Source organism: Ptychodera flava, chromosome 18 (assembly GCF_041260155.1).
Source record: "Ptychodera flava strain L36383 chromosome 18, AS_Pfla_20210202, whole genome shotgun sequence".
Classification (NCBI taxonomy): Eukaryota; Metazoa; Hemichordata; class Enteropneusta; family Ptychoderidae; genus Ptychodera; species Ptychodera flava.
In genome coordinates, this window is record NC_091945.1 from 33,840,100 (window position 1) to 33,851,031 (window position 10,932).

At 37.1% G+C, this 10,932-nt stretch overlaps 1 protein-coding gene across 1 annotated transcript; it reads right to left on the bottom strand.

The window, feature by feature from the left end:
* LOC139117854 (X-linked retinitis pigmentosa GTPase regulator-interacting protein 1-like) lies at positions 1-8,458 on the bottom strand. The gene is made up of 9 exons (XM_070681087.1): positions 6,547-8,458; positions 6,230-6,422; positions 5,363-5,566; positions 4,883-4,952; positions 3,550-3,707; positions 2,887-3,079; positions 2,081-2,165; positions 1,596-1,729; positions 1-1,176 (listed from the first exon to the last, which is right to left on the bottom strand). The coding sequence occupies exons 1-9, from the start codon at positions 6,768-6,770 to the stop codon at positions 1,016-1,018; spliced, it is 1,422 nt and encodes a 473-aa protein (XP_070537188.1). The 5' UTR covers positions 6,771-8,458; the 3' UTR covers positions 1-1,015.
* Between the last annotated feature and the right edge of the window lie 2,474 nt (positions 8,459-10,932).

Genomic DNA, 10,932 nt, shown 5'->3' on the forward strand with positions numbered 1-10,932 from the left:
GAAAGTGAGCTGTTAACTTTAATGTACTCATCATTATTAAACAATTGTTGTACGACTTCATACTGAGGATCCATGGCAATGCGGATCCTATGTCGCAGTCTCACCACATATGGAGGGGGGCTACACTACTATTTATGCAATGCGATATTCAGACATCCTTGCACGGATTTTATTTCAAATAGTTTTTATTACTTTTCAGAACTGTAAAACTGCATTTATAATTACTTGCTACTATGGTAACGAACACCTGTAAATCAAGGACAGTTGATTACATGTACTGTACTTTTATGCAACACTATCGTTCATGAACTTTGCTCAGAAAGTAAAACAAGTAGGTGTATTATGTTTTATTCTCATCCTTACCAAGAAAATATTGCAGTAAGTCAAAATTGTAAATCTGTTTCATCATAAAAACCAATTTGACGACAACTAAATAGCTATATTAATATAAAAGATTTCTATGAAACTTAAAAGATAACCAGTTCCGCCTACCAGAGTATATGCTCCTGGACGGCGAACCATATCCATTCTACCGATGTCGAACCAGTTCCATTCTATAGCGACGTACAGTATTCCAAGTACATAGCACAGAAAGGCTTAGGCCCTACACATTGACACGAACATTTTCAAATAATGATTATATATCACGACAGAGTAGCGATGTTTTAAAAGATTCAGTTGTCCAGAGCTGCAATGCGACTGGCAGCAAAATAATTTGAATGATGATAAAAAAGTATAGCATAGTGACACACAAACACAAAAGTTTGTTTCATGACACATATTACAGTAATGTCTCAACAAGAGTGTCACGTGAACTGCATCAGTTATCGGACGAAGTCAAGTATCTAATGCAGCACAAATGACACAAATGAAACTGAACACATGTTTACGTCATTGATAACATAGAAATATGGCATCGTGCAATATCAAAACTTTTGAATAAATTGAGTTTCATCATCAATAACAGTTATGTAAAAAATCAAAATATCCTTCTTAAAAATGTCAAAATGTTAAGTTAGAAGGTAAAGTCTGTAGTTGACCATTGGTCTTCATTCATTCGTTCACTGATGTCCACTGGGTTGGGAAGTTCTTCTTCAACTACTTTCAGAGCTGCAAGACATTCCACAGTAACATTCAATACACCGATAACAGTCTCCGAGTCCTCTGCATCATACACTGTGAAAAGGAAAGACATTATGTTATATATTTTGTGTTTGAAATTGAGCTGAATCCAATGTATTATAAGTGGCAATTTGAAGAGAAGAGAAAGTAATTAATGTTCTGCGATGTTTTGAAATTGTTATTTCACCCCCCTTGGTATTTTCTATGTAAGGAAAGGCCGGGAAATTGAGCAATAGCTGAGATGTGAAAAGGGCAACTCATTGACTACACTATCGCGTAGCCAATCCTATTGTTGTCGATGACGAAGCTCGATCTCTGCACAGTAAAATGGGACGATAGGGTTGAGATGTAATGTATCCATATGTAACTTGACATTTCGTATTTCAAAATTTTCAACAATGCCGTCAAATTATAATTGCAAATTTGAAGACAATGGGCAATTCTGCATTAATGCTCACAGAAGTGAGACTTACCATCTATATCTTGTTCTGTAACATCTCTGTCTGAACTCAGTATCTGTCTGACATCAACATAGGCGTGTCCGATGTCTTCACAGTCCAGACTCTGATGATCTTCAGGTGGTTCACTCACCACAGTAAATCGTATCCTGTTGGTAGACCCATAGCACTTGGTTAAATTTCCAATATTACTTGAAACGATGAAGTGCTTCTTATGATCAAACATCCTTCAGAACTTTCGGCAAACCGAGTGGTTTACTGTTCGGTTTGCACGATTGTATGGTACGAACAGTTGGCTTAACAGTTGTTACAGGTTTTGTGTTGATTGTAGATTTGCGCAAGAGTTAAGACAAATAAGAGCCGAAAGCATCACATTTTTGAAAATAGCTTAATCTTATACATATAACATACACAGATTCGGATGTTTGAACAATCACTGATGTACATTTGCAGGTTCTTCAATAAAATTCAAGTGGCATTTCAGTATAAACTACACTTACTTTCCTTCAGATGGATCTTCCGGTAACAACATACTGGCTAGGTAGTCTCGTCTTAGTTTATTCTTCTCTGGATCAATGTGGAAAACTGAAATAGTCACAGACAGAACACACAATTCGATAACCAAAGCACAGATTATGCATCAAACTCGTAAAATTCATTGATAGCACTTGAATACACAATGATGAGTGATAGTATTATCATCTGTGTAAGTTGCAGGTTATATTTCGTATAAATGTAATCTTCCAAGCTTATGTCCTCTATAAACACTGTTTGTGGTAACATTTCAAATATAGGAACCAATCCTATTGACTGTTCATCATTGTTACTGCGTATGTACCAAACCCATGGCTGGGATAGACTGTAAAGACAGCTGGTCTTTCCAATATATCGTCAAGTATAAATTGCATTAACTTGCAATACAGCAGAGTATTATGTGTTCTATATGTAAGTTTTCTTGTATCGATAAGATGATATACCCTCAGACTGTTATCGTATATTCTGGTGAACTCAATACTGTTATGCATCCATATATTTAAAAGGCAATCATGTTTTTGTATGCTTGTGACTTGCGCAGAAAATAAACAGATAGGTTGTGCAACATTTGAAGATCTTTTTCATTTGTTTGGTTAGTGTAAAGAATTCCGCACAGTCTGGTACTAAAACAAATTATATCAGTAAATTAGACTTTGAATTGACAGTTACGTCAAAGATACCACTTTAAGGAGTTGAACAACTGGTAACAGCATAAGCGACATATTTTTTATGATTAAATACACAGACAAAAACAGCAACAAACAAATCGTACCCTTTTTGAAGTTGAAATAAACCGGCTTATTTTGCTTCAGTTTTGGTAAGGAGACGCTAGTTTCTAACTCCGAGGCATCCACTCCAAGGAAACGGTATTCCACATAGACACGTTTGACGTTATCATCTTCCATTACAGCACTGTCTTCATCCAGAACCAAGGAATATATTGTCACAGTGACAGTGTTCTCATTCTGAAAAAAATACGACAAATAATATTACCTGTTAATTAGTATTACTTAAACCTCGTCATTGACGCCAGTGCATCATTCAATTTTCTGTAACATGGCGATTCAATAAATTCTTTCATTTCGTTGCATCGATGCTTTGGAAATCTTGTTTCAACGAGTATTGTGTGAAAAATATTCAAAAAATATTATAATCCTCAATGGCGTGGTTAATGTGCATAACATATATGTGCCTGGCTAAGATATGAGTCATTAACTTTTGTGTAAATCTTGTCACAGTGCAGTGTACACTTGCAAAATGTCACGTGGTGAAGAATTACAAAGTCGTAGAGCTTCACCTGTACGAAAAATACCCTGTTTGCTGCACTTATTGGGACATCGGGTTTTGTTTCACTAAAAAACAGTGAATTACAGATTTCAAAAGTAAAATGCTCAATTTGAATTCATTCACAACACGTCACGAATGTGTCACTTACATAAACTTCAAGGGTTGGTTCTTTGTCAACTGATGGTACCATCATGATTGCACTTTCACTTTCTTCAGACGATGAATCGTTTACTTCGTCTTCCGTAGATTGACCTTCCTGTACTTCAATTGGGGCGTCTACTTCTTCCTGAATACTGGTATCCGTTTCTGCAGGTCAACCATTCATTTATGTCAAATTCTATAAGTTCAAGGAATGCTTTCAAGTGCCACAAGTCTACATCTAACACTGTCAACTTCTTGTCGATAGAGAGAGCCCTACTGTAGACACTGACAACCACAAGGTAACGATGAGTTTCTCAACATCAGTACTTTCTAACATATTATGTACAAAATAGAACACAAACTAAATCAGAATGAGAGTAGGGAATAAAGGCCGGGATGACCTTACGCATATGAACAAACCACAATAAATGCCAAAAATCAGTGTGAATTATAGATGCGATGCAACTACACATGAAACAATTTCACTGTGAACTATGGACATAACTACACAATCGTAGTACGCAGATTTCCTGTGATGAAATGGTAACACATTCTCTGTGACACAACTCTAATGGTAAGTGATTTTTTGTATCTCATCTTTATGGTAAATGAATCTGTGCAGCTGAACTCGATGGTAAGTTTTCTGTGAATCAGTTCTAAAGGTAAGCTATTAACCGAAACGCTGTCACAAAGAATAACTCACAATTGGAGTTGGTCAGAGAGGACCATTTTGCTCTACAGAGAATCACTTTGCCTCGTAGAATGCAATCTTAGAGACGCAATCACCGTCAGAGTTGAGTCACAGAGAATCATTAACTCTCAGAGTTCAATCACAGAGAATCACTTGTCAGTACAATGAGTCATGGAGACTCTCATGCCACTGGATTCACACAAAATCTTGTACCGTAGAGTTGAGTCACAGACTCATTTACCCTTACAGCTGAGTTACAGCAAATAAGTTACCATTAGAATTGAGTTCCGCAGAATCAAGTATTACTAACCGGGTTGACTCACAGGGAATGACTCCCCATGACTCACTGTGACGGTAAGTGATTCTCTGTGATTTCACCTTAACTCAACCTGTGACTTGTTAGTATATCTTAACCCTTACAATTAACGATGACATACACATATTTGAGTTAGTTTTTCGTGACAAACCATTGGACGATATTACAATGTTGTCTATGATTACATTTGGTTTAGTCACTTAAAGTACTGTAAGGTATTATCATTGCCATGCAAAGCATTCTTTAGGTCTTGAACAATCATCAAATCAAGTGTGCAGACACCACTGCGCACATGACATGATACTACAATAAAGTGTGTTTGCACTATCTTACCTTCATCCTCCTCGTCCATCTCATTGTCTTCTTCAAACATAGTATCTTCAATTCGCTCTGTTTTTTCATACTGCAAAAATAGGAATACCGATAGTTAAAGCAGATCAAAATTTTACACAAACCAAATGTGGACTGAAAATGTTCCCGTGTTTCAGTATATGTTGCAATTGTCTGTAAAACAGACACTTTTCTCTGTCATTATTGCCACACAAGTGTTGATCGATATCTTGAGCTAGATTTTTCGCGTACAGCTTCAATTGAAAATATCATGATGTATGCAAATTTGTAATTAGCTGAAATCGACACGCTAATCTTCTTTCTCTGCTGTCATGTCATTGTATCATGAATAAATGTAGCAGTTTAATTGCTTTTTGTAAAGTTCTTCAGGTTTTATATGCCAAACTGTGAAAACAACACGCAAGACGCTATGTCTACAAATGAAGGAAAAAGAAATGCAGATCGCAGATGATGTTTAATTACCTTCTCTCCACTCTCTGTGATAGTTGTGTCATCATCATCATCATCATCATCATCATCATCATCATCACCATCTTCATCATCATCATCATCATCATCATCATCACTGTCGGCACCAGGTTTACTTTCTCCATCAACACCTGAAGTGTCAGATATCTCCTCCTCAACCGGTGTTGCTACATGCATCGTTATCTTTGTAATGTCAGGCTGTACCGACAAATTACAAATACGTCAGTCAGAATGTCATATGGCAGATCATGTTTAGATATTAAGAAGAGAGAAATGAAGATATGTTCCATATTCGGGTATTACCTTTATTTGCTTAGTGGAAAGATATTTTTCTATTGCCCGGATCTCTGTAAGGAACAGTTGTTCCCGTTACTGCTATCCCTTCAAGGCGGTTTAACATTAAAGAAACCTTAAAGTTTTCCCTTGCGCCACGTATTTAGTTTTTGAGGTCAGACGATCGCACCCATGTCGATATTTCAAATCAGAACACGTATCGTAAAATATATATGAAAATGGCCACAACATGGTCCATAAGATGCCCTAGTCATCGATGTTAGATGTATAATCATAAAATTATTATGAAAATATGGCAAAGTATGCACTCAGACATTTTGAGCCATATATGTCCGAAACTTCGTTGCCTGTCGGTGATTCGATGCGCCTGTGGTCTTATATGTAATCAAGCAGACAGTTTTCCGTGATACACTTTTAGTATTTTGACCCGCAAAATCATTTACAAACGTTAAGACACGCTTGCAACTGTTTGACAACAAAGCACATACTGGTAGACCCTTGTGTGGTCGGTCAGCTCTGCTAATGGACAGAATGTTTGTCATTGAAATAATGATAATATGTTTATACCTGGACGGGGAAATGTTTTATAGGTTTCGGTCTTGGCTTTGGCTTTGGTTGGGCTTCTGATGGTATGTCAGTTTCAATTATGTGAGATATGGATGTCGCCACTGGTGCAAGCCTTGAGCCTTTTACTGGTGTCTGCAACAATGATCGATCAGCAATCTTGGGTGCAGGCCTCGGTGACAATCGAGGTACCAGGCTGTAAGCAATTAATTTCGACAAGACAGTAAGGTCTGCTGCTCACCAGTAGCGTTTAATAAAGTAACTTGTAGAGTCCACCCACTCTGTAAAAAATTGACTTTATTATCTGACTATATGTATACCTGGAGTGTGATACACTGTGGAAGTATTGATCTTTGCTTTGGTTGGGCTTCTGATGATTTTTCAGCTTGCATTGTGAGAGGTTTAGGTCTAGCCACTGGCGGATATGTCTTGGACCTTTTACTGACGTCTGCAACAATGTCCCATCAGCAGTCCTGAGTGCTGCCCTCGGGGAGGAGGCACCAGGCTGTAATAGCGAACACACAGTCACTAGTAAGTTCCCCATAGAATGAGAAGAAACTGCTAGTACAATGTTTGCTAGCTTTATATATATTCAACTTGAAAATTTTAGTTATCTTTGATTAACAGCTGTGTTCCTACATGTTTCGATTTCACAACATTAGGGTGTTTGGCATGCCATTATGCAGTGTTATGTACACTGATATTTTTTAGAGAGTCTCGTATTGCCGTTAACACGTACAGTTGATACGAGACAGCAGACATGTAGACTGATCATGAACTTTGATGTCCAGTGGAGGGCATATAATTGTAAACAGACGTTAGACAGGTATTTGCGGAAAAATGGTGTCCATAGCAACGTTTTGTAAACAAAACTCCTGTCAATGATACTGTGCTTGTATATATTTAAAATCGGAATCACCTAACTTAGCTGTGACCTACATCTGTATGACGCACTTTCAGTCTCATAATATTTTTAACATAACCTAAAGTTCCACTTGAAGTAAAGTTCTGAATATCTTCTCTCTGGTATGACAAGACTATTTGTTGTTTTATCACGAAGGGAGTTTACAACAAACAAAATAGGAAGCGCCATAGTGAACCTGTACACAAAATTTGAACGAAAAAAATAAAGACGATTCTTGAAAAGAATTCGAATCGAAATGACAAAAATATCGTTACTATTAATGAACTTCAAAACTTAAAAGTGATACATACATGTATATACATACATATATACACACACACACACACACTCACACACGCACACTCACAAACACACATACATCCAGCCAGCCAGCCTGCCATCCAGTCACACAGACAGACAGACAGACAGACAGACAGACAGACAGACAGACAGACAGACAGACAGAACAGACAGACAGACAGACAGACAGACAGACATACAGACAGAGATGCGCACAACATACATACATACATACATACATACATACATACATACATACATACATACATACATACATACATACATACATACATACATACATACATACATACATACATACATACATACATACATACATAAACGTACGTACGTACGTACGTACGTACGTACGTACATACGTACATACGTACATACGTACGTACATACATACATACACACACACAGTTTTTGTTTCGGTTCTGAACATTCATTTCTTAGGAGAGGTCCTACAACTTACATGGACTTTTATGCTTTTGGTCATCTTTTGGTAGCAAGGGCCACAAGGTGTTTGTTCATGTACCATAGAAGGGCGTTTTACAAGCTTACAATGGGCGCTGTTAAAGGAAAATATAAAATTAGACGGAAGTGATTAAATTCTTTTCAGTGGCAATTTTTCCCTGGCAAACTCTGACATTCGCTACTTACTTGTTTGACTGATTCTTCGTGAAAAGAAGTCGCGTTCTCTAAATCAGTGGTTGTACCCTCAGATATATCTACTCCTTTTTCTTCCGCCTCCAGTCTCGACAGTACGAGGTCAATCTTTACCAACAGTGAATCCAACGATGACATTCTTGACCAGATGCTGCGCAGAATTTCCCTGTCTTCATATGTAAACAGTGTTGGACCTGACATTGTCGCTCTGTCTGTCTTCCCCGCCTTTGTGTGAATTCTCCGCTGAGTGAAGGACATCCTAAATACAAAGATGATAACCTCCTATTCCTATAGCCTAAAATAAACGATAATAGGTTCGTCTTTGGTGTCTGAAATGCAGGACTGACTAAACTGCAAATGCCCACTATATGATATAAGAACACGGTTCACGTGTTCTCTCTTTGGTGAATATTTCACCGAACAGGTATGCTTAATAACGTGCGTAGTAGTAACATTAAATAGGAATGTTATGCTTTGTAGCTTAGCGACACCATATACACATGATAGATTGATTTACTCTTTTGGTCTGGCATACCGATTACTTTAATAAGTAACCCAAATAAGTCAATCAATTTTTTCATGAACTTAGTACTTTGTCCTGTCGTACGAATTGCAAACTGACGAAACCTTGCACGTTTTATCTCAAGTAAGGCGTACGATGTTGTTGAAGGGGAAGCATTTTACGCAGGGCAATGTACTTAGACATTTACTTAAATATTTGTCGAGAATAACCGGAAAATCCGTTCATTTACCGACTTCTTATCTGATGTATATTTGTTAAATATTGTTTGGGTTCCCTGCTGTAAATTTACACAATGGTTAGCAACTGTGGAATGTACTCGGCAAGAGTTCGTGATCCCGAACTTTCGGCAAAATGTGTACATCTAGATCTCACTAATTTATCGTAAATGTCATTCTAACGTAATCAGTACTGGTTAAATTATGTACATGCGATAATAAGAATGTGTTCTAGTCTAGTCATATGACAGACACTAAAATATTTTCACCGCGTTATCCTTGAATATCTGATATATATTATTGTGCAAGACAAAATACATCCGTACATTACCTATATCGATTATAATAAACCATTTCTGTAACCATTGACTATCTTATCCTACGAAGTATACCCACTTATTACAATATTACAATATACTTATGTTAAGCTAACCAATAAAATGTAAACGATGAATTTACAACAATGTTCTGTGTGGTACACGTTTTGCTTAGTTGCTTCAGTGTGATATAAGTCAAGTAACCAATACAGCTATGGCAATCCGCTGCTTAAAATAGTATTTTGTATCATGAAATTGATATTGAGTGATATTGTTGATCATGAAAACCTTTTTTGAGTATATAGAAATTAAAGGGAACGTATACAATTATGTATTTTCCATCTTGGCCATAAAATATTATACCTATAATGAAGCATATAAAATAATTACAATGGATGAGTGCTCTTTTTAATAGTGAGATATGAAACTTATTAACTCAATAAGGTTGAAAACATGCGTTTAAATAAGCTCAAATAAGCTCAAAAATTTTACACTCCGCACATCATCTACTTCGCATCATCTACCACTACAATTCAAAGGGACAAAGTCGGCCGTTTTTTCATGAATTTTGTTTGATACGAGATACTTCTTATTATGTTCGACATGTTGAAATATACTGAATGAATTGGTGACCATGCATATATTCGACCCCGGTTTTAGATACGATACATGAAACCATCGCGAAAATGAATGGTCATAACCATTGATTCATTTTCGCGATGGTTTCATTAAATTTGTCTGAAACCGGGGTCGAATATATGCATCGTCACCAATTTATTCAGTATCTTGCAACATGTCAAACAATATAAGAAGTATCTTGCATCTCACAAAATTCATGAAAAACGGCCGACTTTGTCCCTTTTAAATACCCTTAGATATACGTATCCTAGTCGATATGGCGACCATGCTGGAGGAACATCACCTCTGATAATCTTGAAATCGTGTAGAGATTTTCGCACAGTGTGCATCTTTTGTCGATGTACGTTGTGCTAACAAATTGTTTCGTAAGATAAAACACTTATTTCTAGTTGCCCACCCGAAGCTGAATCAGATCTATGTATAGATTGTCGGGATAAAATTGTTTGGCAAATAATCAAATGCTGCAGTCGGTCTAATGAGGTGGGGGTCAAGAGTCACAACCTCCGATCGATGTTGTGGTCGTCAATGGCCGAAGCTCACGCGAAGTATGAGATTGAACCCACAGCTAGAATATAAACCATAATGTCATAAAATTTCTGTGCCACATTGTGATCGCATGTGGGATTGGTCGGAGTAACCATTATGGCGTTGGAAATTTCCGACTTTCAAATGTGATCATCAATTGATATAGATAATGAAAACGTTTAAGGAAACGATCTAACTATGAAAGAAGGAATGGTACGGGTTATATAAAATAACAGAGAACGAACAGCGTAAAGAAATAAGTAGAATAAAGCGTGTTGAGGAAAACGGTCTTAGATGTAAATTCGAATTTTTATATATAAGATATATAAAGATAGATAAGGGCGAGGCAAGCTTTAAATATTTCACCTTCGTATGCAGTGCTAACCTATTATCGATTTTGTCACGAGATGATGGAGACACGTTTACTAGGCGTTTTGTTTACTCACAGAAACACTTTAGTTGCTAGGCACGTATGCGCACGTCGACTTTACGAAGTATAAACACAGGGGGAAGGAGTCAGTCCCCTGGGGTGGGGGAGGGGTGGGGTTCTTTGTGCACAGGTTTGTTTTATTTTATTAATTTTGACTGTGATATTTCAAGAAAAGATTTCGACT